This window comes from Anguilla rostrata, chromosome 3 (genome assembly GCF_018555375.3).
Source record: "Anguilla rostrata isolate EN2019 chromosome 3, ASM1855537v3, whole genome shotgun sequence".
NCBI lineage: Eukaryota > Metazoa > Chordata > Actinopteri > Anguilliformes > Anguillidae > Anguilla > Anguilla rostrata.
In genome coordinates, this window is record NC_057935.1 from 18,621,652 (window position 1) to 18,649,429 (window position 27,778).

Below are 27,778 nucleotides of genomic sequence, written 5' to 3' on the forward strand. Positions count from 1 at the left end.
TAGAGTCCCTGTTAGAGGTTTCATCAGCCGGATATGTGCACCTCATTCCTAAGGAGACAGTTTGTCTTGTTTAGCGATGCTACCAGTGGAGGGACCAGATTCACGCAATGGTGCTAACAAGCTTGGAAAACGGGCTTCGAAATATTCATGAGTAAACACAGAAAATTAGCATAACAATAAGAAAACAATGCAATCTCAAAGCACGCCAGCGTACTGTTCTATGCTCAGCGGACAAAGGGGATGTGAATATGTTGTAAATTAAAGAAATAAAACAGATTAAAGAAAGAAAATGTTGAGTGTAGTAATATGGGTAATGAAAGCAAATTTTGAAAAAAAAGGTCTTTAAGCAAGATTTAAAAGAAGACACAGTCAGAGGCCCTGATAAAATCAGAAACATTCCATAAAATTGGAATTATAGCTGCAAATGCCTTGCCTACTCTTGTCTTAAAGTTAAATAATATAAATTATGTTGCTTATTTTTTGGCAGTTCGCTGCTTATGAGAGGGGAATCAGTGATCTTTAGTGAAACTGGATGCCAGCTTTGTTAGTGCAAACCACTGACACATTTATGGGTGAAGTGTTATCAATAAATGGCAGTTGTTTGTGTACCAGATTGCCGAAGAACAAGAACATCTTCCCTCCAGCTTCAGTCTTGATAATTAGTCCACCTAATGCTCAATCAACAGCTGTAGTTCTGCCATAATTCTACCAATCCGTCCTTCATAGCCTCGGCTCCAACTGAGCATAGCACAGATGCTTCATTATTTTAAGTCAGGAAATGATGCCCAGGCTTTCAACTGACAGCAGATGAAACCAAACTGCACCACAGTACAGTACATCTTGCCCTAAGATTGTAGCCAAGAAGTTTGAACAGTTTGAACACAGAATATTGCAGAAGGTTTTCAGAGAAAGAGAGAGATCAGGTGAACATTACATTACATTACATTATAGGCATTTAGCAGACGCTCTTATCCAGAGCGACTTACACAACTTTTTACATAGCACTTTACATTGTATCCATTTATACAGCTGGATATATACTGAAGCAATGCAGGTTAAGTACCTTGCTCAAGGGTACAACGGCAGTGTCCTTACCCGGGATTCGAACCTGCGACCTTTCGGTTACAAGCGCAGTTCCTTACCCACTGTGCCACACTCCGTCCCTGGTGAACGATATACCAATTAAACAAAAATGTCTGTCGGAACTAGAACTCTTACTGGCTGTATAAGTAAAACTTACGATGTCAATGACAGGTGGAATGTTGCAAATTTGGAACATTGTCAGGCTGCTTTTCATGTTTATATAGCTTTCATTCACCTAGGATTAAATATTGTCCCAATTTTTTTGCTAATTATTTAATGGTTATGGCATTGGTGCTGCAAAGAACAAAAAAGCTAAAAACTGTTTTAAAAGTTTTTTTTATTTTTTTTTCATGGAGAGTGTGGGGTGATAATTGTAGCTATGGTTATCTGTCGCCATTGGGACACAATGTCAAAAGTTCCGTTTTTAAAGTACTTTACTCAAGGGAGCCCTAAACGTCCTATCAGATCACATCACTGAATGTTCCAGGCCACGGTGTAGTGGATAGGGAATTGGGTTAAACTAATTTTGACCTATGGTTGCACCACTGACTGATGAGCACTGGGTGTCAGAGAATAACGTAGAACTCATAAAAGATGCAACATTAGTACACCCTCTGGCTGCTTCACCCTGTCATTCATTTGACTCGTTCAATGGCTATATCAACGGCATTGATCTGAATGGGTATTTGATGAGCTGCACCTGGACACCACGGGACCTGCGAGCAGTCACCTGCGCGCTCCATTGATGCTGCCTATTCCCTCGACCTTTACCGCAGTTAATGGGATCATTAGCGCCACGCCGAGAGGAACTTCTTTGTCACCTGATATTCTTAGTCCGCCTCTCCTCCCCCGTGGCCGGCTCGCAGGGCGACGGGCCCAGGAGGCCGGAATAGAACACACCTCAGCACCACCGCAGCAACCGTGTCTGACGGGGAAGGTAAAACGGTCCGTTCCCATGAGGCCGGGCAGCCTTCTCTGCCTCTGATTAAGCCATTAGACTACGCGCTACAAGAAACGTACAGAGCACACAGCTCTGTCCTCACAGAAGCAGATAAAAAGAGCCCTTTTATTCTTACCTTGTTTTTTTAAAATGTTTTTATAGAGAGGTCCCATTATTTATGCAATCCTTATAATTCTGGTCTGATAAATTACTGCATCATTCAAGCATGTTTCAAGGGAACTGAACGGAACTGAAAAAAATAATGCTTTGAAAGACTGGTCAAATTAAATTAAATAGGTTTATCAGGGATAAGACAAAATGGGGTTTCCTTGGGACATCAATATGTATAACATATTAACCTTTTGTTTTGAGCTCAAAAATGAGCAAGGAGACAAACAATGTTCCTAGGGAATTATAAGCCAACCTGAAATACCTGAACAAAGCAATCTCACAGAGCCTTCCAAAAATAGCTGTTTACTGAGCAGGGTGGCAAATCCCCTTACAGACTGCATGGTGTTGAAGTGTGGCACATGGAATAATCCACCACAAATGGACAGGATGAATTCTGTGTGGTGCTGGCATCCCTCTTGTGGTTAACTAGCTTCCCTGAGTCACTCTGAGTGGAAGCCGGTGATCGATTTCCCCGTAATAATATTATAATATATATATATATAAATATATAATTATTATATATTAATATATATTAATATAATATATATATTAAGATCATAATATTATTCATAATTTGTCACAATAATGAATATGCACAGAAAGCAGAGTTGTGAAGTATGTGGAGTTTCAACTTATCTAAGAAGTGAAATGCAATGATACTTAAAGGTCTGTTTTCTAGACCCCACCCCCGCATCATCAGGTATCATCGCACTCTCACAAAGGTTCTGTTTCACACCCAACCACTTCTGCAAAGGCTTTGTCTGACAACTTACTATCCTGTGACATTAAAATTATCCCAGCAGTGATTATTTGAAAAGAAAAAATAATAAGATGCTTTCTGAAAGACAGCTGGGTCGCTTTTACATTTCAACAAATTGAATTTGGTCAAATTAAAATTGTGTGGCAGGAATGGCAAATGCACCAATTAAATCACGGAATAGCACAGTTTAAATTACACATTTTAAAATGACACTAATTTACTTGAATGCAGTGGCCCTGCTTTGAACTAAAATTTGAAGTACTGAACTACAGCGCCTGTAGCAAGCATTAATCTCCTCTGAATATATGGTGAACTATCAAATGGACTGTGAAATCCTGAATACACAATGAGCCTGCAAAAACACAGCTAACCCAGGAAAACACATGCCTGCCAACCTCCAAAAACACAATTTACCTGTAAATACAAATGTAAGACCCAAATATGCCACTAGTTCCCCAAAATGCACAGCTGAACCTGAATAAACGGACCTGACTTTTCCCCAATTTGCAGTCTCCCTGGAGGTCACTGGGCAGTTCAGACCTCCTGACAGGATGTGAGGTCAGAGACCATGATGGGCTGGGAGTACACAGTGGAGCAGGTGGCGGGGTCACCTCTCGGATGGGAGGGGGGTGGGTCACTTCACGGACAGGGAGGCCACTAAAAATGGACAGCAACACCATCTGTCTACCCCGTTTGTTGCGGCTGAATTTTTTCAATCAACCGAAGTGGCACGGGGGCGAGAACTGTCCTGCAGACTTGGTCAGATGCCAGCAGGACTGTCATCTATGTATCATCCAAGGCTCGGAGGCCATAATCATGATTAGCTCTTTTGGTAAGCTTCAACTGACAGTTTCCATGCTAATTACCAGCTCTGCCCCTTGTTCATCTGGATTCCACCAGGGGAAATAAAAATGGGTTACGACAGACTGCAATGTATCAATGCATTTGCGCTGCATCAGAATTCAAATAGCAACACAAATAAATGGAGTTGAATAGTTCCTGTTTAGCATGAATGCGTGAATATGTCAGTTTGTACTACCCTCATATTTTTAAAATGGTCTTGGACTTGCCTGACTTTTCCCAAAATATTTTCAGGCATATTTGCATATTTGCAGTTCTTTGTGTCTTACCATGGATCAGGACCAGTAATAGTTGTTAATGAATTTATGCATAATAATGATGTTGAGAATGCCACTGTGATAAATTTAACAGCAAAAATAACTTCACATATATAATCTTTTCTCTCCCGATATTTCCTCGAAAAACTTTTTGTTATGTGAAGGCAGGCATACTTTACAAAAAAATAATCAGTGGCGATCACAAAAAAAAGGTGTCTGGTTGAGATATGGAATGTTTTTTGTTGATCCATTCAACTGAGATTTTAGGAAAGACACAATGAGTGCCATACTAGATGAAAATATGTAAGTTGGTAAATATATGTCCTTAAGCGTGAAGAATTCATATTTTTAAATCTTGGAACTTCCAGACATTAACATCTGCTGACCCTAGAAATTACAGGCAGTATTAATTTGAAGGAAAACTATTATTCTTTATCATAAGTAACATTGTGCCAAATAGAAGAGGATAGGAATTAATTATGATAATCATAAACCTAGGTGCACTGTTAAACACAATATTTGATTTTAATCAGGGAGAAAGGGGCCCACATTTGTTCTATTTAAATAATACTTAATACATGTAATATTTATATTTAAATACATAGGAAAAAGACAATTCACAACAGTACTCATTACTTACAAACTGCTCCTTGCAAAATAATAATAATAATAATAATAATAATCTGCATGTGCCTTAGTCTTCCTTGAAAGTAATCTTGGGTCAGCCACATGTGTTCTGGCACATTCTGTCTTCTTTGTTAGATATAATGCCAAGTGAAACCTTTATTTATTGATACAACTAGTTCATTGCGCAGAGATTGTTTATCTGCACAATCTATTAATGTTATAGCAGTATTTACAATACTAACAAAACAAATATATAAAAACATATCTCAGTTTACAACTGCTTACATGCTTTTTGTTCTTCTTATGAGCTACCCCCCTCAATAATACAAAGCCAGTACATTCCATCCAACCCTGCAGTCAGACCCAACTGCAAATAAATATATCCTGCTCTCTCATGCACTCTGCCTCTGTAACCTCCAACGCATGATTTTAAAAAAATTCTGGGCTCAACGTATGGAGTACTTAGTATCTTACACGTGATGGGTGTAGAGCCGGTCTTTGTGTCCTTGTGTCTTACAATCAAGTAGCTTCACTAAATAGGCAGCATTGAACTGAATACTTGAAATGCAAGCTGTGTTCAGCTATTAAAATTGAAATAAATGAATTTTTTGCATATCTTCTTTATGTTCATGCAATCATACAGCGTATGCACATTCATAACGCCAACAGAATGACACAATGCTGTCTCTGTCACTATCTCTCTCTCTCTCTCTCTCTCCCTCTCTCTCTCACACACACACACACCTACATGCACACATTCACTCACTCTAGATTCTCTGCTTTACATCAACACTTGCACACAAAAAATAGATCTCCAGACACCTCTGTTCCACAGCAGTCTATTCACACAAACAAAAAACTCCACAAATCTTTTAAACTATCAATCATGCTCTCACACTAAAAGCAATCTGCTCAGCTCATCTTAGTGCCACAAATACACGTATACATCGTTGAACGTCAATTATAAACCCAGGCTTTGCTGAACTCCTTTACCAAACACAGTTTTCTATTTTTGTCAAAACCATTTCATGTAAACATAGTAATGCCTTCCATTTTTACAAAAATGTCTATTTAAGGCAACTGGATAAATACTGAAGCAATTCAGGTTACAGTAAGTACCTTGCTCAAGAGTGCAACAACAGCTCTCAGCCAGGAAATGGACCTAAAAACCTTAAAAACCCAGTTCGTAGCCACTCTGTCACGTACTACATGCTGCATGCATCAGGAGTGACAGGGATATTGTCGACATTTTTTCATCAATCTCAGTCAGTTGAGCTCTGCAGCTCTTGGCCACACGGGAGACACCTTTATTCATTCCTGCTGGGCTGCTCAGATCCGTGGGTCAGCTTGATCTCGGCGGTGACTGCGTAGCACAATGCACCTACCCTCATCTTAACGATGACTCTTCTACGCTCCAAGTGATATTCGCTGATTTTTTTTTCATAACCTCTACCTTTCTGAAACTTGATTCCCCAGTGATTTTATTATTTCATGGTCTCGGGCTAAAGCACTTTTTTTTTTCTTTCTTTTTTTCTTTTCCATTGAATTATGCACACAATTTAGCAGTGATGCACGCAGAAAGAGCCAGCAGGTCTGTCAGTTCCACCGGGGACATTACCATACACATGAGTCAGCTGTGTGTAACTAGCTGCGTAAAGGAATCGGTGTGACCAGCATGCAAAATCGGTCGACATTTGAGAGCACAGGAACTTGTTTTCACATGCACACCACCAGTCCCTCCAGACAACAAAGCACTGACCGATTATTTCAGAGATTCACTGATCAAACTGCATGTTAAAACATTTATTTCTATCATCTAAAATATGAATTATTTTCAAAACCTCAACCCTGCCACCCCCAGTTTTGTTGTTTAAAATGTTATAAACATGAAACATAAAAAAGCATTATAGAATTACTTCACACATGATACAGCATCCTCAGAATTCCCTAACTATTGACAGAACTCTAACATACACAAATCTTAAAGTATTGACCCTGGTGGAGCGCAGCTGGAACACTAATAGGCCTGTACATTAATTGGCAAAAATGAAAGGAAAATGGATTCTTGGTTTCCGTAATGCAGCAGAAGTACAGGATGAGAGCAGCGTTTTGGAACAGCGTGTCCACGCGTTCTGTTCCAGAGCAGCTTAGGAGCAGCACTCTGCTCGCCCTTTGTGTCAAGGTTTCAGAGTGCTCTCTGTCTCTGAGCCAGAGTGCCTTTTATGTGTGCCACTTTACAGATTTTCCGGGAAACATCTGATTGATGTGACCCCAGTGTTTGTAGGCAGTAGCAACAATAATGCCCATTATTTTAACCCTGCCAGAGCTGTAACATTTATTACTTCCCATACTGAAGAAGGTCTTATAGATGTGTTAGCGTATACTATAGGTTGCTTCTTCCAACTGAAAAGACTAAGAACCATGTATAAATTAGAAGGGGCAAGCAAACACAAACATCCTTTAAAACTTAATAGAGGAGAACAAAATATACATTTTCAAAAATGTCAGATGTTTTTATTGTTACATAATTATTATGCATATTTAAAACAAACAGCTTTGCATATGCTTATAGCTTTTATTTTTGACTTGACTTATTTGCCCGAAGTAGCACCATTTGTCACTGTTAAAAATGATCTTTGTAAGTTTACATTGACCTGTGCCAGCCTGCCTTCACATAACAAAAAGCTTTTCGGGGAAATATCGGGAGAGAAAAGATTAGATATGTGAATTTATTGTTGCTGTTAAATTTATCACAGTGGCATTCTCAACATCATTATTATGCATAAATCCATTAACAACTATTACTGGTCCTGATCCATGGTGAGACACAAAGAACTAAAGTGCAAATATGTCTGAAACTATTTTGGGGAAAAGAATGTGTTGCTGCTTAAATCTGAATTTACATTGTATCTGAGCATGGATGAGCAGAGATCCCTAGAAATTCTTAGAAATAAAGCTATGGTTGGAGTTTAATGGCAACACATTTCTCTGTTTTCCACACTGCCTTTTAAAGGTAGTCAAGTCAGGAGAGGCCCTAAAGAGATTTAATCTACCATGACGTTTAAGATAGAAAACAGACCTGGAAGAGTCTCAGAAGAGCTAAGAATCTCTGGTATATTTTCAGTCTAAGTCTGTTCAGTCCTTCATTCATCTTCAGATTTTCATTTCAAACACAGATTAAAGTACTTATTCATCATCTTCCGCAATCCTCTGGAAACTCCTTGACCGTTCAATACTCTGTCTTCCGAGAGGGGAAACCGTGACCCACAAAAGTTGAATATCAAGTTCATGGCAGTCTCAGTGAAAAAGGTAAGTTAATGATTGTGGTGCCAACTTTGGGCCTTGAAAGCAGAAAAGCAGGGTACGTGGAGGGTAGGGTTTAACAGTTGTACATTCTAGTACTCTTTTCGTAATAATGGCTGCACCATAGTGAGGCAAGGCTTTATAGGTATTTGGATTTGAGACCTCTCATAAAGTTTTTTATTTTATTTTATTTTTTTAAGTTTCTTGATTGCCTTAGGTTATTAGGGATCCCATGGAACTTCCTGACTCGTGGGTGTCCAGGAAAATTTAATAAATTGGTTCTATAAACATTTGTATACATTACATATTGCATATGTGTGTTATTTATAGTTTAATTGGTTAAATGATTCCCCGTCTTGATGGGATCTCAAGTACTTTAAGGTGGAAGCATACCTGCAGTAAATTTGAGTCAAACTCTCTCTTCAAATGACACAATACACACACACACGCACACACACACACGCCCGCACTCATGTACGCACACACCCTCAAAAGGGACTGCAGTACTGTAAAAGCAGTGGTGGTATAATATAAAAAATATACTCATACAGTCAGAAGTGACAGGACCTACCCACAGACTGTCTTCTTGTTTGTACTGCTTCCAGGCTCCGCCTGTGTCACTGAACAACAGGAGATAGCTGGTCACCCAATCTGAGCTGCCATAGCGCCCCTGTGTGGCAATGGCTGTGATCTCCACCCTGCCCCGTAGGTCCACCTGCAGCCACTGGTGCCGGTCTGTCCTGCGTGGTACCCAGCCCCCGCCTCCTAGGGAGAAAGGACAGGCAGCATGTTGGTGGTGGTACATTTGTTGCTGGTATAGCTGGATGTTTGGCTGTGTGAAGTGATCTGTTGCTGGTTTACCTGGATTTAATGGTGGCGTGTGCGGATTTGTTGCTGGTGTGAGGGTATTTGTTGCTGTTGTTGCATAACTTGCCCATAACTGTATAGTTAGTAACATGTCTGTGCTGATTGCTAAAAGATTGCTGAACTGGTCATGTACTTTATTGCTTATCCAGGCCATTGTAATGATGATGATGATGATGATGATGATGATGACAATGATGATGATGATGATGATGATTAAGATCTCTATTAAAGTGTAATATTTTCCTCAGTTTATATCAATGGAAAGGCTAAGAAGTCATGACTTAATTTGAGTCTGATTTTACGGAATACGTCTTACTTGCATAGATAAATTGATACTTTACAAGTCTGCCCTATTTAACTGTCAAAACAAATAGCTATTCAATTGTAAGATTAGAGTATAGCTTGAATATGAGGGGCTAAGTAAAACAATGAAAAATAACGATTGTGCATGTGTAATCTTAAATCTTATAAATAAAATATCAAATTAAATTTCCCTGCGCTTATATAACATCACAGATCACAATAAACTATATTATGAAGCAAAGAGTGTTTTTTGGAACATAAGGAGGAAAACAAAACACAAGGCGTAATACTTAACCACATATTGACAACTGAAACAACCGCAGTCTGGCCATTGACAAAGGCCAATATTAAAAAAGTCCACAAAGAGGGAAGAAAACAGCGTGCGGTCACAGTGCAACAGGTGGAAACGGATACAGTTTCTCTAATTCACATTAAACACTTTCTGTAAAATAATAAAAAGCAACACAAAATGAAATATCACTGCTCACACTCTAACAAATGATGAAGCCGAGGAAAATACACTGCTTATCGGATGGGTACAAGCCACTGACAACAGCCCCTACGCATCCAGCCCACTGTTGACACCAATGATAGGGCATCACATCCTACTGATCGGAGAAATGGCCATAAGGAGGAATCCTGTTTGCAAGGCTTCAGTCCCTGAAGTCTCACTAGGCCAAATAAACTTCTCAACCCAGTGTACTGTATTTAAAAGGAGTGACTGTGAATAGAAATTTGTTTAACATGAATACATTCATTAAAATGCTAGTCATGTAGACAACAAACTGGAGTGATAAACTTTTACATGTACAACAGAACATTTGTACAAGTTGAGTTTTCATTAGAAAAAGTGACAATTTTCATTCATTTGTGAAATAAATGAAAGGACAAATTATTATGTAGTCCACGTCAATACATTTTAAATATGATATAATAATGCAAAAAACAAATAAACAATGCAAACTTATGTTTTTCAATCACATGTATAATTATATATGTGTAATAAAAAAGTACACTATGGTAACATACTTCTGAAATCAGCAGCCGTTTGCACACATTCAACTTTCTCCTTGTTCAGACGGCACAGTACACTCCAAGGACATGAGTTTGATATGCTGTCTAATCACACACATCTACAAGAAAACATGACTGTCCTATTCCCCAAACAAAATGTCATTTCCCAATGGCACTCTCCAGCCGGCACTGCTATCGATTAAAGTAAATAAGATGTCTTGGGCATCACACGAAGCAGAGATTATTCATTACGTTACTCACCTTCTCTTCTATTAAGTTTGGCGAAGCGAGGAGAATGGTTTTCAGAGAACACCGAGGAACTCTGAAAGGATTTTTGCGGGAGCACTGACACCAAGGGTTCGTCGCAATAATCTGTAGGAGAGAAGAAGATAAATGGTGCCAAAAATGTATTTCTCAGTGGCTGATGATGAAGTCGTATTTTCACGATCACCATACTTACCTCTGCTCCCTTCTGTGAGATTGAGGTGACGGAATTCATTATGTGATAAATGTAACAGTGAATACTCTCTGAAGACTCATGCTTTAGTCTGCTATCCCCAGAAAAGATATCAGGACAAATCAGTCAAAGGCAAAACATCGGTCTTCAGAGGGCATGAATCATTCTCAATGCTCCACATATACAAACGCAGGACACAAACTTGATTTATCAGAGGAAAACTCATGTAAATCCACCATTTTGAGTTATCTGTGTGACAGTCACAAATAATTATTCAAATTTCAGGTGGTTTAGGTCTGCCAAAAGTTCCGAGGGAATTACAACCTCTGCCTTGAGTGGAGATGGTCACAGTGCTTGAGCCTTCATGAGAGGAGAAGAAATAGGTTGCTACAGTAACATTGTTTTGCTGATGACATTGTCCCTGAATACAACTGAAAACACTTCAGTTGCATTTCAAAGCAACTGAAAAGACTGTTCAGGTTAAAAGACAGAGGTGACTTGGGCGCTTATGTACTTGGCCCATAAATGGATTTCACTCTGAATGTGACGTGCCTGATGCACTGTCCTTACCCACTATTCACGAGAATGCTGAGTGTGATTTGCTCAACAATGAAAAACCAGACTTTTTTATGCATTGAAATACATATCTCTTAAATATTCTTTAGTCACAGTTCTCCCTCATCATTTTGACTATGAGCTTATTTGCTGTCTGCCTTTGCTTGTCAGCCATATCTTCTAGTCCTTAGGTTTTTCAGATATTAGTGCAGCAGATCTAAGAGAAATTGCAGCAGTGATTAATTCCAAACATGTGTAAGGAACAATGAACATACAATAATATCTCAATGAACCAGAAAATTAAGAAGGGATGACTTTCAGAAAAAGGATATATTCTGACTATAATGCCGTTTATGTCACGTATGTACAGCGTTTGTGTGTGAAGATGTTAAAAAAAGCAGTTTGGTACATTCTACAATGATTTTTTTTTGTCTGCACCATTTTATTTTCTCCCCTCCATCTTTTCATTCTCTCTTTATCAGGTTAATTTAATTCAGTTTCATTTCAGCATGCTTCATTGACATGGCAAACAAAACACCCACTTGCATTGCCATACTACATTAAGTTGTAACAAACAATATTGACTATTGCTATACAAATTGAATTTCTAATTTTGATTAGATTAATTCCTTCTTTCCTCAATGAACACACACACACACACACACGCACACACACACACACATATACACGCCCGCACATATTCTTGTTATTATTGTCCCTTAGCCTTTCTCTGTTTATATTAGTATAGTTTTAAACACTACTGTTTATACACAATACTCCACGGAATTGCAACATACTGACCCCAACCTACCCCCTGACAGATCAATTCTGCATGCTTGAGTGTATGACAGACACTCATTTCCCTGGCAGCGTTTCCCCGGTAACCGTATATTAAGTATGTGTTTGGTCCCCTATGGATAAATATGAATCATACAGTAAAAGTAAGTGTGTGTAGCCCCCAGAGTCCTGATTCTAGTACATTTTGATTAAAGCAAATTAGGGATGTCACGATACCAGTATTTTGGTAGTTGATACCAATACCAGTGAAATTCTCTCACAAAAATTCACGTCAAATTTACCTTTTCAATTTGTAACAAAATATGTGACATGAAAGCACATAAAATTCCACATTTTCACACTTAATTCTATACCATGGTAATAAACGAGATGTACTTCAGCATATACTCCTTTATTAAAAGTTATGTATGAACATAAACAAAAAAAAAAAAAACTAGAACAGTGGCTTGTAGCCTTCAAGTATTAAATGGCAGGCATGTAGCCTTCAACAGTTAAAAGCAAACAGCAGCTTTAGAGTATCTCCTTCCAGTACCAACCGAGTACTTATATTCGAGTAAACAACATTGTGCTTAGTTGTTATAGCTACATTTGCAATGGTTGTCAAGATCTTTATTACAGCCAGTTAAATGTGCTAGATCTACCAATTTATTCTGTGTGGCCTACATACACTCATCCACAAACATTTTCTTGCAGGTTACTATCTCCAAGGACTCATTTTGTCTGTTTTTTATTTAAATGTTTTTAAATTTCACTTGCTTATTGTAGGCTACAGAAAACGAATGTAATCCAAAGCGAGTCCTCTCCGAATCTCAAAATGATTGACGTCAGAAGGGAACACCCACCTTACCAACTTGCTAAATTGTCTTTTTCAGTACCAGTGCCACATGCTTTTGGGGTAAATCTGGCATTACCGTTATTCTCTCGTGTGGGTGGGCATTGCCAATGCTTTCCAACTTTCCTAGACGTCTTCCTCTGCTTGTTGTCAGTCAGAAAGGAGTGCAGCAGAAAAACTAGTACCTTCATGTTTTCTGAACTTTGGCTTCAAATTGGTACCAAAGTATCGGTTTGTGTGACATCCCTAAAGCAAATTAAAGCAGCTTAACATTTAAAAAGCATCTTGAATCCCTTACATTCAATTTGCCTTTTCACATGTGAAAATCACAATTTCACATACAAATTTTACATTTTCATATGTGAATTAAAATGTATTATTATATGTATTATATAATCTATTATATATAGGTGAAAAGAAAATGCCACATGTGAACTGGACATTATCACATGATTGGCTTTTTCTACCTGTGAATGAAAATGTCTACAGGTGAATAGAAAATAGGTCCCAGGAAGCTGTGTTGAATTTGTATTTGCATGTAGTTTTTGAAATGTGAATTACAATTTCCACATGTGAAACGTGTTTGTTCCGCTCTCCTCTTATACGTGGGATTATTTTCATAGTTCACACGTGTACTCTTCACATGCTGTGTGACCGCATGCTTTTTGAACACATGTGGTTATTAAACATGTGATTTTTTCATAAGGGTAAAGAGGGCAGGCGGGAAGAGAAAAGGTAGCGACTGGTGCCCATTATGTGGGTCAGAAAGACAGCCGGTTCACCCAAAGCTCTGTTTCTAATTTTGCCCTGAAAAATTTTAAAACTGTGTTAATCTTATTCTGTGGTCAAGGGTACTGCATGACTGTTTGGTAACCAGCTCTAAACTCCAAATAAGGAGCGGAAAAAAATAAATTAAGCAAAATGTTGGAACCTTCCAGGGCTAGTGCAGTAAGCTGAATTAACTGGAGATGCTCTCAGGGTGAGAGTGGGACAGAAGGGCTTCTGTTTCTGGGTGAACCCTTCACACATCGAAGCTGTGCCTGCCAGCTGAGCAGTCTGCTGATGCCGCTTCAGAGCAGAATCTCCTGGAAAAAGAGCTGCTCTGTCTCCTGATTGGGTTGTACTCTTTGTGCGTTTTATGTTTGTGGGTTAGACAGCCTTTCAAAGCCAGATAAAGTCAGTGGTTCTGCTAATGAAGCGCAGTGTTTTATGGATGGGAAAAGAGGGAGATTTCTAGGGGTGAACGGTCCTACAAATCCAGCTAACCAACATCATTTCCCCCAATGGCCTACTGCCTTCCTATTATTGTGAAAAACAAATAAATCATTTGTGAATCTAGATGGAGTACAAGTTACAATATGTAAATACATACAATATATATATTTAAAAAAAAACTATAGTAAGAACAATTTTCTTATTATTCTTTTGAGAACAATCTTTATAAAAATAAAATGAGCAACCCAGCCATTTGAAATGACACCTTAAATCACAGCCCCATATAATTTGCAACTCTGAACCTGGTGTGGGAGGTGCCTATTGATCTATTCTTCATTGTGGCCTTATATCTCTCAGGGTTAGTACATGGGGACAGAATAAAAGATAAGACAGCAGCCAAGTCCAAATCAGCACACTTGCATACTATTGTGTATACCTGAGCACACTGGATGAGATAGTTGTAAAGTAGACAAAATTATCTCTAAATGTAGTGCACTTAAGATGATATACTTATTTCCAGGGTTTCGCTGAGTATATTCGGGACCGTACTTTTCAGGAAGTAAACAATCATTTTGGTCCCATAGATATGACACAAAGCTTAAGTTTAGAAATGAGCCACAGCTTCACTGATGTTTTCATCATTAACAACAACAGTGACACGTGAGCATGGCCGCACAACGGTGGTACATCTCACAACACTCCCACGTTGGTTAGAAAATAGTATGGAGGATTCTTTTTGCATACTGCCCATCCTGTACTAAAACATACGTGCTAAACAGTACTGCTTAGTGGACAGTGCATACATTGAAGACATGGTAGTTAGGAGGCCGAGGGTGGTCCTGGAGGGTGGATGTCTTTCCAGTGTGACTTAGCACTTAGTTACACACGTCGCTTGGTCTCTTGGGTCTGAACTGGATGGTGAGTCTAAGGTGAATATAAAAATCAGGATCACCATTCAGCCCTTGTGAGGTAGTCCTGACCTACAGTCTGGTACAACATTAGGCTGATTACTGCAATTGTCTCTGTAAGGCCCATTATAAAGACACAGTTCCCTAACCTGCTGGCATTGCCTTCCGTGTTGCCTTTGGTCCATTTCTGTGTGCGTATTGATTTTTATTTTTCTGTATTTTGAACGGGTGAATAAACGGGCCATTGGCCATTTCAAAGGCATCATTGTAAACCAAATCATCACCATGTACAGTGAACTCTCCTGTCACTGCTCCACAGAAACATTTTATTAAACACCAGGAAAATTGCAAAGTGAATAACATACTGTAAGACAGACTTACACACTGCACTTATGAAACCATTTACAAACACTGTTTTCCTCTCAGTCGTTATGTTCTTTTTTATCAGCCTGCCTTCACTGAGCCACAAAGTGAGCAATGGCCTTGCCATGAGAGAATGCCCCAGCAACTATATATATTTTTTGTTGCTATTGTATTACTCATTGTTTTACATGCCTGAAGTTCAGCCAGATCTCTATGGTTTTTGTTAATATGCTTATTGTCTTCTGCATTATGTTTTTTGTTTAGTTTAGTTTTTTCTTAATTGTATGCAAATTGATAAAGCTTACAAATTAATTATAGTCTGGGGATGCATACACTCGGCCTTGCCATGAAAAAATCCAGCAAAGTCCTCTCCTGTTATAAAATTGAATATGTTTAATGCATCTGCGTGACATTTGGACTATCATACCGTACTCTGTAATGAAGCGATGTATTTTCTTTCCTCCACTTAACCCAGAGGATTGCAATTTTGAACTAAAATGCCCAGTCAGGTGCACACACTTTGTGAAACTCCATGACTGAGTGAGTTTAAGATTTACGGAGCCTGGCATCATCCTGAATTAAAAAGCCATTAAGGGTATAAAATGAAAATCCCACAGGAAGGGCAAGGTAAAACTGTATGAATGGGCTAATTTCAGAGAGGTAATTGCACGAGGCCTGGACTCAGATGGCTCTGTTGTATTTGTCAGTGAGCATTAACTGTGCAGCAGGGTGGCAGTGTAGTATAATGGTTAGGGCTAGCAACGTAAGTTTGTACATTTGCCCTAGTACCCTTGAACAAAGCACTTCATAAATGTTGCTTCAGAAAATATCAGCAAATATTCGGCAGTATAAATGGATTTTATGTAAAGAATGTAAGCTGTGCAAGTCACTTTAGATGAGAGCTTCTGTTAAATGCCTAAAAGCAATATACTGTAATGTAACACACACACACACACACACACACACACACACACACACATATATATATATAATTTTTTTTTTTTTGCATAAGCTGTTCATTGAGTGGGGTGTAGAATAAGGGTGTGCCCCAAGTACAAGACCGTATTCATAAAATCCCAAATAATGACATTGTAACAAATTATAAACAAAGAAATATTAATAAATATGAATAGAATTATTTGGATTTTTTTCTTATAAACAATGGCAAAGTAATAGTGCATGCTTTTCTGTCGCTGCTGTTTTAACTGGCATGTTTTGATTGTTTCCTTGTTTCCCAAACGGTTGATAAATGACTGCTGTCATTTATGCTTTAGCCTGACGAACAAGAATAAGAAAAATCAAGCAGTGTGATTCATACATTTGTCCAAAAGAGAGGTCATGCGTTTCTTTACCAATAATGGCAGCCAACTTCAAGCAGCCCCTCCCCTGCTAAGCTGTCGTCAAAATAGCCAGCTGGTGACCCAGAGATAGCGTAGACTAGTTCACATGCATTGCTACTTCGTCACCAAAAAATCTAAACTAACCTAAACTAGAGTAGCATGAAGATAGAGACACAATATGTGTATGTAATCTATCTTTAAACTGTCAAATGTCTGTCCATAATATACTGTGTGTATTTGTGATCAAATGGCCTACCCAGAATCACTAAAGTCAGCATTTACTCCTCAATAGCAGAAGAGAAACACTTTCCCATTTTCTGGTTACAACCATGCCAAATTTCTATCCAGTTTCTATCTGAATACAAATCCACATTCAAATACTTTTTATCAGTCGAACAAATGCAGATACAAATAGTGGCATCTCCGCATACCCCTAATGTAGAAGGAATAGTATCCCAGGCTAGGAGAATGGCTCAGTGTCGCTCTGTTTGATGTAGCGTAGGATTTCTCCGAGGTCAGCACGGACAGGACTTATTTTTAAAGCCAGGCAATGCAAGAGTAATGGTGCAGCCTTTCAGGGTCCTGCAAAACTGCAGTAAAACCTTTATGGGTCTGCTGCAATAGAAGTTATGAGAATTTAATGTCCCACTAATACTGCAGATGTGTAGACATTGCTGAGCATTCTAATCAACTATTATTTGACAGTTAATGTCAAAATTAGCCCTGCTAAATTCAAAATAAATGTTGTGGTAAACAGGGGCTACATCTCATTCAAATTATTCAATATTTACAGAAAAGCCCTGTTAATCATTCCTTGAAATCGTCCATGTTGGCTTCTTTGTACCACATCTTCTTATCTAGGCTAGCTAATGAGCACAATGAAAGATAAGTACTGGGAATGTCAAGAAGTTCATTGGTTGTTTCAGCACACACTCATTCTGATGTCAACTATGGCCAACAGGTTCTGGTAAACGGGCTACATCTCAACTAAATATTTACAGATAAAGCGTGTTAATGAAGTCTTCCATCAGGGGCGCCCTTTTCAGACTCTGATGTGACAGAGACTGCACCTAAAAGGCAGGTCAAATGCTTAAAAGGGAACTTCATTACCATACATCAGTTACATTATCCCCCATTGCAGCAGACATGGGACCAAATGCAGTTCATGGGTCATTGTAAATTGTAATACCATTTCCAGTGTAAAATCCACTCTAGTAAATTATACAAACAAATCATACTGGACTTATCTAACCACTGAAAAAACAGTCAAATAATGCTGAAAAGGACTGCTAATTATCTTGTGTCTTCTCTATCCTGGGGCAAAAAAAATAAAATCTAAGAAGTCTGCTTGCTTCCTTGATATTTTGGAAATGATATTCAGAACTTACTTTGGTAGTTCAGAGAGATGATATAAACTTTAAAGTTACAATCTCGAAGATTTCCGTTTCGTTCTCTTTGGCGGTACCAATGGCGAGAAGCGGTAATTGCAGGTGTGTTTTTGGACCTCACTTCCCAGAGATCCAACCGGATCCAACCAGTGTCACCTGTGTGACGTCAGTCAGTTGGCACCTAGGCCATGCCAACTATAACACTATTTACTGAATAAGAAATGGTTGCTATAAAAGTAACGTTATGTGCATACTCATTCGTTGTCTAACATTAAGCTAACTTAAACTGTCTTCACACTGCCGAGCCGGGTTAAAATGCTGTAGCAGACCTGGAGTAGAATTAGTGATGATCAATTTCCACAAATGTTCTTTATCCTTTTGCTCGGTCTGAACATCTTTACACTGCAGAGAAACTGCAGTGCAAATAGCTATGTAATTTAGTAATGTTACATTGTCATCAAATGTAATACGAAATCTACATCAACAACTAATATGACCTGTCATGTTACACAAAAACTTTTTAGGGTTCCATAGCCACCACCCCCGACCCCCCCCCCCCCCCTTCTCTGCTATTGTAATGCTGGCAGACACCGGAAAAAACAGTACGCCGCTCACACACAAGTGAGCTGAAGAGCGAGCCTGTTGCGTTAGCTCCGCCTACCCTCTCTGGCGAACCAACCACTGATGGGAAAACGCGTCACTAACTATGCGCCCCTTGTGATTTTTTCCCGGGAATGTCGCCACAGACACCCAGTTCTTTAATCATAAATTATTATAATAATAATTATATAAATTAATATAATAATTGTGTTACCTAATTCGGCGATAGATAGTGACTTAACAGACATTTATTTTAATGAAAATCTTCGAGATTATTACTAACTGTAATTTATGTAATCTTCCCCGAAACCTATGGTCACTTGACTCTATCTCAAAGAAACTGCGAGGCACAGCATGCATGCCACAGACAGACAACCCTTAACAGTTACAATGAACTACTGTCATGATCAATGCACTTCTTCTGATTAATATTTTAGAGTGAGTACAAAAAAGTCTGTTTCATTTCAAATGGCTGCTCCTCCCTCAGGTTATCTCCCTTTTAAATTAGCTGAATGGCATCTCAACATTTTAAGATTCTAAGCAGCCAGTACAACAACCTGACATTTATCTGTTATGAAATGTGCATGAATCTAGAGAACCTACAAACACAGATGTGACATTGGCACTCATTAAAATGTATGTGTGTGTGTGTGCACGTGCGTGCATGCGTGTGTGTGTGTGTGTGCGTGTGTAGGTGTGTGTGTGTGTAGGTGTGTGTCTGTGTGTGCACTTGTCACACAAATGGAAAATGCATATACTATACAGTCATACTATATATGGGAAAAATGACCTTGGAACAGTGGCCCAGTCTTCAATAAATTCCATTCAATAAAAGGCTTTTATTTGAGAACAGTAAGACCCCAGGCTCAGTTCCCAGCGTGTCACTTATTTGCTGTTAATTTAAAAGAATGTTGGGTGAGAGAGAGAGAGAAAAAAAAAAAACCCTGTGATTGAATCACCCACAATCCACAGTCAGTCTGCAGGGTCAGTCGTAGTAACATTTCCTGAAGCACTATGGTAAAAACACTGAAATAGCTCTATTTTTACATGAAATACATGCTTTATTATTTCAAAGGCATTTACTTGGCTTACTTAGTAGTCCTAGTTCTACTTGGTGAAGTAAAGCATTTGTAAATCAGGAAAATTGCACTCAATATGGTCTAATAAATGAACATAATAATAATAATAATAATAATAATAATAATAATAATACATTTTTGTATTTTAAATTTTTCATTCATTTGTTGCAACTAAAATCATGAATCACTATTTCAGGTGCATTAGAACTACATCGGCTGAGGCCCACTGATTTGTTCTGCTACAGTCATTACGTATGTACCATAAAAATTCTATAAAGTGAATTCATGTTGTATTTTTAGCTAACAGAAGCTTAACTCTATATTATACAATTCAACAAATGTAGAAATAGTGAACCATTTCTGGTCATCTTTGTGCATTCTCTTTCATAAGTAACTGCAAGCAAATGCATTATTATAAACACATATTTACTAATATGGTTTATGCACATATATTCAATTCACATAACATGTTTTATTTCTGTTCATATTGCTCCATGTTTTATTTTTATTTTTTTTTTCCAGAAAAACAGATTTCCTGGGAATTGTGCTTTTTTAATCTCTGATATTAAAAGTAGTACATTTTAGGAAAATATTAAAATACTAATATTATAGGACTGAGTAGGTGCAAGTTTAGGTTTTTACACCTAAATATTTTCCCTGGTTATCGCCTCAGAAACTTTTTTCATTCAGGAAACATTGCAATGTGCAATTAGATATGCTTGTAAAACAATGAACTGTATTATTATTTTTTCCCAAGAATGTCCTCTTGGGCAACATCAATGATGCCCTTTCAGCATTAATCAGGTTTTACAGATGATGTGAAAAATGTTTATGCTGATGGAACTCAAATCTATGTTTGCATAATTACAGTTGATATTTAAATAGCCTTTTCAAAGGCCAAAACTTGCAATATAATCAACTGCCAGCAAAGTGATGGGCAATTAATTCTGTCATTTACAGAATAAATATGTGTATTACTTCCTGAAATCAGAACATCATTTTCTTTCATAGCAATGAGAGCATTCATTTGCAAATGCCATAGAGGTCTTTTTCATAGTGCCTGGATCAATAAGCTGTGACAGAAAGAAAAATTATCCCAAAACAGGGAAAATTATTGTTGTTTGAGCTACAACATTAAGCAACATGACCCTTTTTGCATTTGCAGTCCAAACTTTCAGCAGACACTCTTATTTAGAGTGGCTTACACAGTTTACACGTTTTCTTACATACAGTGTATACAGTAGGATAGTACTCTTAAGAAATCTAAGTACTTTGCCTCCACTAGAAATCAAACTCAAAATCAAATACAACAAATTCAATCCAGCAAACCCCAGGCCTTTAACCATTATACTACACTGCCACCTGAAAATAACTGCCCTAATATGAATTCTATCGGTACCAACATGGACGCAGGCTAAATATAGTAGCTACCTACTGTATGTAAGACAACATTTTCTGTACTAGAAAAAATTCAATGAAAAATATATAATTCAGCAAAATTATTATGCAGCAAAACAGAAAACATACCATAAAACTTAATTTAAACATGAGTCTTATAACAATTAAGGAAACAAAAATTGTATAAGGGCAGAACATAGAAACACATCTTGCCCTACAGTATGTCAGCATATCTTTTACTTGACCTCTGTTAACCTTAAGGAAGGAGCACTCACTCAATGAAATTAAGTAATCGATTATTAGGCAGTGTTCATTTACATTTTCCTGGAGTGGATTTACAATTATGGAGACATCAGCAAACTTGAGGATGTACTGTAATTGCTTCTACAGTCTTCTACACGATTGTAATGACTTCTTCAGTCGTCAGTTTGTATTTGAAATGCACACAAGAGAGAATGCAACCCTGAGATGGATTTTGGTGTTTTATTCTTCCAAATCAATAGATCCCATTCAACTCACTCTTGGGATCTATTGATTTGGAAGAATAAAACACCAAAATCCAACCTTAGAATTCAAAATAGAAAATTAAAATGATGCAAGTTTTAGCTGAAAGATGTAGTTGGTCTGCATTCAATGCAAAGGGGAAGTAAAAAAAAAAAAGAAGCAGTTTAGAATGTTCTCCATGGGTTTTCCCTCCAGTGGTAAAATGAGCTTCCCATCATAAGCATTGGCCACATGGGTGCACAGGAAGCATACCAAATGCAGCGCATTATATGAAGCAATAAATCTTTTATAAGGCTACGGAATTTGACGATTTCATCTTATCATGATGGAAATGGTTTTATCCCATCTTCTGACATTAGTCCATTTAAAATATGGAGGAATAGGATTGGGTTTTAAGAACAGCCTCATCTTCAAAGGGCTGCCTTTTACCATCCATTGTCAGCAGAGCACAGAATGATTAGGAAAGGTCCTTCTCTGTTCCTCTAAAATTAGGACAATTCCTGAGCTATTACTGAACAATTAAGGAAATCATTAAGGTTGGCAAAGGCAAGCCATCTTCATTTATCACAGCCTATCTGTCTGGCAGTGGATTTGTTTCATTCACAAGGTATGTTTGCTCGGTCTGCATTTGCTCAAAGTTATTTTTGAGTATTTGCAATAGCTAACAACGAGCCTGAGAGTGATGATGTTTATCAATGACACTTAAAATGGAAGCCAAGCCTTCTTTTCACACGTGACCACCACTGTGAGTGAGGCATTTAATCTGACCTGATTCATCTGCTTGTCAGATTGTAGTGGCAACCTTCTGCACTGAGTCAATGTAAACTGGGGATGTTGTGGATTAATCAGTTGTTTAATAGACTGATATTGAGTGATACAATATGCCCATCTATACATTACACTCATCAAAGCAGAACCCCAGACAGCATGCTAAGGAACATAATTCCAGTGTATATTTTAAGTCTATGTATTGCTTTTTATAATTTAGTCTATTCCAATAAGTGGTGGATCATTAGCAATGGTTACCTGAGCTTAGGCTAGCAAGGACTTTATGACACACACAAAAACGAGAAAGTGGGACATCTATATAAATGTGCTGTATTAGCTAAATGTTCCCTAAATTTACAGTTCAGGAAAATGAGAAATAACTGGTTTAAATTTGCATTAAGGCTCAATTGTCCTACAGCTTACTGTGCACCTTGTCTGCATTACAACTCCATCATTGTACGATATGAAAGATTGATTCAGGTTACTGATAACTGCAAGATGTGAGGATCATGGAAACTAGATGATTCTACTCTTTTTCATCAAAGCGCTTGGAAACATTTGTCTTTATGGGAGGTACGAGCACTTGAAAAAGTCAGCACTCAGTGATAAATTCACTGTGACATTTTAATATTCTCCATGTGCGGCCTCTGTGTCTCATCAGTTTCTGATCTGCTTTGTAAGGCAAATGGCTACTTAAACGCTGAATGTGCGAGAGTGTTGATGTTCAAGATTAAACAACTGACAGGTTGTAGCACCGGTCATACATCACAAGGGAGGGTCTCAAATCTTGGTGACTTGGAACTAATAAATAAATGATCTAACTGACACCACAACATAACAAACTCCACAAATATACACCATCATAATTTGAGGATGCTTGTGGTATCAGTTACACCAACAAATTACTTTCACAGCTTGTGTGTCATGACCACATTAAGAGTTGCCTTTGACATAATGAAATACATTGCTGCACACAATACACAGATCCTGCAGAATAATTTCATAGGAAAAAAGACCATTTAAAATAGTGGAGCCGGTAAACGTTTTTGCTTACTAAATTTGCAACATTGAACAGCCAGAACCTATTCAGTAGCTAACCCAACTAAACGCTTACACAATATATATTATTTTACACAAAAGTTTCATATTTTGTGTTCTTTGCATTTAAAAAGAAAATACACCTCTTCACTTTATTCAGCCTATGTAGTGATTACTTCTTTGGAGTCATGCTTACATAACTCTCCCCATATCCAAATATTATATCATATATTGGGTCGACTCTGGTGTACCTTCATTTTTTAGAAGGCAGAATTGTATTAAAGTGGTTTTCCAAAGTAATTCGCTTGCCTAATGTGGGTTCAGCTGCACTATCAAGTCTACAATTGGAGTTGCAGCAAATCTCCTGTTAGCTCCAAATGACATGGTTATGATTTGCTAGTGTTTATGCCCTGCCACTGCAGATTTAATGTAGCACACAAAATCTTGTCTTGTTCTATATCCAGGAACTAGAGGGAACCTTGTGTTAAATCCGTGTTAATCTCCAACAATTAGTACATTGCACTTGATCAAAAATTTAAACAAAGTAGTTAGAAAGCCTTGGAGGTGTCTTGTGTGAAGGTGAAGCACCTCCCAGGTTCATGAATAGTGAATTGTCAGACATGCCTTGTGACCATCAGTACTTAGTTATATCTGACAATACTGTGGTGAGTTAATTTAGCTATGTGGCTTATCTAGCCAAACCAAAGCTACTACACCAAAGCTAATTGCCAGCACATAACCTGAAACTACACAGCAGAATGACAGGGAGAGGGCAGAGCTAAAATAGAACACATCTCAATGAAGATGAGTGGGTGGAGATAGTTCACAGCAAAAACATAAGGAGAGGGTGGAGCTAATGTACAACACATCTAATTGAAAAAGAGTGGGAGGAGCCAGCTCACAGTTGAGTGATGGGGAGCAGATGGATGACATTGAGTATGGAAGCCTGGCACTGAGAATCATATCTATTTCTCTCAGATTCTTTGGGCTGTAAAAGTGAGCATGCTATGCTGGGCATGTCGAGTCGAGCGCTAGGACTTGTACAAATAGGACTGCTCATGCCCAGCTGGTGAAAACAAACACAAAAACATTCAGAGCTGAGCCAGAACAAGCACTCCCTTGGTGGTGATCTGGGATACAACAAATACATGCCCAGTGCTGAGCTGAGTTTCAACAAAACAGGTCACAACCAACACATGCTAGCACAACTGACCTAAGCCCTGCTTTCATTATAACCATCAATCTCCATTTCTGTAGTCATCCTCCCCAACATGTGCTCATCTCCATCTGCATGTTCACCCAAATGTAAATGTGAATCCTTCTTCATATTCATTTTTTTTTTAATCGTGGTGTCAGTCACATGAAGGGCAGGCACACAGCACCCAGATAACAGACAAGCTGCTATGCTAAGACACTCCAGTTGGCAAATGTACCAGTGTAATAACAACGTTTCCCAAATGAAGCTTATATTTTGACTATCAGTGGTGTGAATTGGCAGCATTGGGGAATATTTCCATGTGCTCTCAGTTTATTTTCCATTCTGAAATTTAATTAGGGCTGAATTTGACCTCAGAGGTCTGCTGTGCCAGATCTGAGTGTGAAGTCAGCGGCTGGTACTGGAACTCAGGTCAGAGCTCACTGGCAAGAGCATAATTGCATTTCTCTAACGTCAACTCACCGGGGGAGAGTGTGTCATCTAGATGTGGAGTGCTTTAATTATGGATATCATCCTACTCTGTGTATAATATTTCATGGTTGGGCACTCTGTCTTCAGGATGGTTTTAAAAGGATGCATTACCTTGCCCTTGTGCAAAGCTGTGTGAAGGGTTCTTTTTGACAATGCAGAGAAAGTTAACTTTTTTTAATGAAAGGTCATCGCGTTCCCCTAACAAAAACAATGTCATTATAGCTACAGAGTTCAATCGAAGGACAAAATAGACACTACATATTTACATTGTTTTGAATTGCTATGCTGCTCCTGTTAGTGTTACATTGCCGTGCATTTTATGTTATTTTTATGTTATATATGATGTATATTAATCATATGTATGTTGTATGATTAAGAGATGTGTTTACCTTTGGAGGTCAGTCAATGGTCTTTTGTAAAATAATTTTATTTCATTCATTAAAGCCCATATCATAAAATCTTGCCCCAAAGGCTTAATTGATTTTCACCAATTGACCATATATCCCATCCATCTGGTGTTCCAGGTAGATCTAAATTACCTGGCATCACAATTACTGTAGGTCTAAGTCACCTGGTGTCCCAGGTAGTTGTGAATCACCTAGCAACCAAATAACCACATAACATATCAGTAACATTTAAACTGACTTCTAAATGTGTGCTTCTTTAAGCTAGTAAAGGAATTTCAAATTCAAAGTGTTTAAAATTTTACATGGTCCTGCACGACTAAGGTCACCATTTTTACAAATCAGGGCTGCGTTTCCCAGTTTCGATGTACCTTAACGTTCTGCAAATATTTCTAAGGTATACCTTTCAAAAGGAGCTCTCTTCTCTGCGAGTGTTTCCCAGACCCTACCTTAGCAGTTGCCTAAGGGACAGTTTCAAAAGTACATCGTAAATTGGAGCTGTCCTTCACTGTGATGTTGAAAAGTGTACCATTCGATACCACGCAAATCGATTGTCTCACTTGTAAAGGCTTATGAATGACGTTTTAACATAATAAGTGTTGTCATAATCATTTTACATCAATCTAATATTGCAGAAGAGGAAGCTATGCCTACTAAAGATAATCTGCTAATCTCTTTATGAGTCAAAACGAGACCTTGTGATAGTTTCAATAAATACATATAGGCTACAAAAGATAAAATAAAGAGCATCAATCGGGACATATAAGCCATACTCTGGGACTTCTTGGAAGCCCAGGAAAAAGGATATAGGCTACATATGGGTGAATAATTGTGTTCTTATTGAAACAAAGGTCTAATGTTAATTTGTGTTTATCACACAATATATAAGCAACTGTAGCAGCATATCCACTGATTCCCACTGACTTTTCTCTGCAATGCAAAAATGATCGTAGATGAAAGGCAAAAGCGCGTCTGTGGAAATTGATCATGATTAATTCTATACCGAGTATGCCTTATGAATAGGCCTACCTGTTAAAGTGATATGTTCATCCACCTTGATTTGCTGTTGGATAGTCTTAAGTTTAAATAAGAATATCATTATTGGGTTGTTCACTAAAAATCGTAAAACATGGTAAGAAATAAATGTTCTGTAATGTTAATATTTACCCAGTGCTATTTTGCTATATATAGGAGTTGTGAGCTAAAGGAAAGGGATGTAGATCATTTGGCTAAATGATTGTCCTGTTTGTTCATTATGAGCCACCGTACCTGTATGTGTTTATGGCTAGGCCAATCAAGGTGCTCTAGTTCCGTCTAGTTTGATCATGCAAGTAGACTCACTCAATGTCGGCTTTGCTCACACGGGTTTTATATTCTTAATAAACCGGTGGTTTGTTCCAAGTCAGTGTGATCATTTACTCACACACAAACAAACTAATTTCTACAGGGTATGCAGTCAGAAAAGCCATATCCACAGTTATCCGCAGCTCCACTACGTAAATATAAGCTTATTTTTTTTTCAGAAATTTGATTAGTATTATGTATAGGCCCTATACTTTATTATCATCATGATGGGAACAGACAGGTGAAACGAGAACATGCCTGTGCACAGAAACGTTGTTTGAATAATTAATTTTCATAATATTAAACTATTTATGTCATTTGTGCATGCAGATGTAGGCTACTAGATGCGCACTGTAGTACAACTGTCGATTTGAAAAGCAAAATGTTGGCCTAATAAGGCTAAAACTGTGACAGGATGAGGGAGCGCATCGCTAAGGGACAGCTACGAGTGCCTCAGACCAGAAGGTATACCTTAGCTAAGGAGGCTCGGGGAAACAGTTCGAAAACTAAAGGAAGACCTTAAGGTAGACCTTACGACGCACGTAGCGCTAAGGAGGCTTTGGGAAACACAGCCCAGTTTCCTTACCCGCATTTCAGTCATTCCCAGCATGAGGTCACTAGGGCTTGCTTTGAATTGAGTCCAGAGTGAGTTTTGTCAAGTAAAGTGTACAGAATCGCTTGGGATAAAAAATACTAACAACCTCAAGGAATTAGTGTGCTGCCTTAAAGAAATTCTGTTTATTTTGGAGTGCATCAGGGTTGTAATACATTGTCAATTTCTTTGCAAGTTTTCAAAATGTTTTGATGCATTGGCTATCTATTGTTTCGACTGCACTGTGTGTCAGCAGAGCCAGTGTTTGTTTGGTATTCATCTATAATTCAATCTTATTGTAGCTTTCATGCATTTTCGTTTC

The 27,778-nt window shown here is 38.2% G+C and overlaps 1 protein-coding gene across 2 annotated transcripts in view; it reads right to left on the bottom strand.

Annotated features, from left to right (window-relative positions):
* Nucleotides 1-27,778, bottom strand: part of LOC135250396 (contactin-associated protein-like 5) — a 91,402-nt gene that overhangs the window by 50,588 nt on the left and 13,036 nt on the right. For both annotated transcript variants that reach the window (XM_064326635.1, XM_064326634.1), the window contains exons 2-3: nucleotides 10,448-10,558; nucleotides 8,574-8,767 (exon numbers count right to left, since the gene is read on the bottom strand). In XM_064326635.1, coding sequence (XP_064182705.1) covers nucleotides 8,574-8,767; nucleotides 10,448-10,558 — 305 coding nt within the window. The remainder of the gene's footprint in view (nucleotides 1-8,573; nucleotides 8,768-10,447; nucleotides 10,559-27,778) is intronic.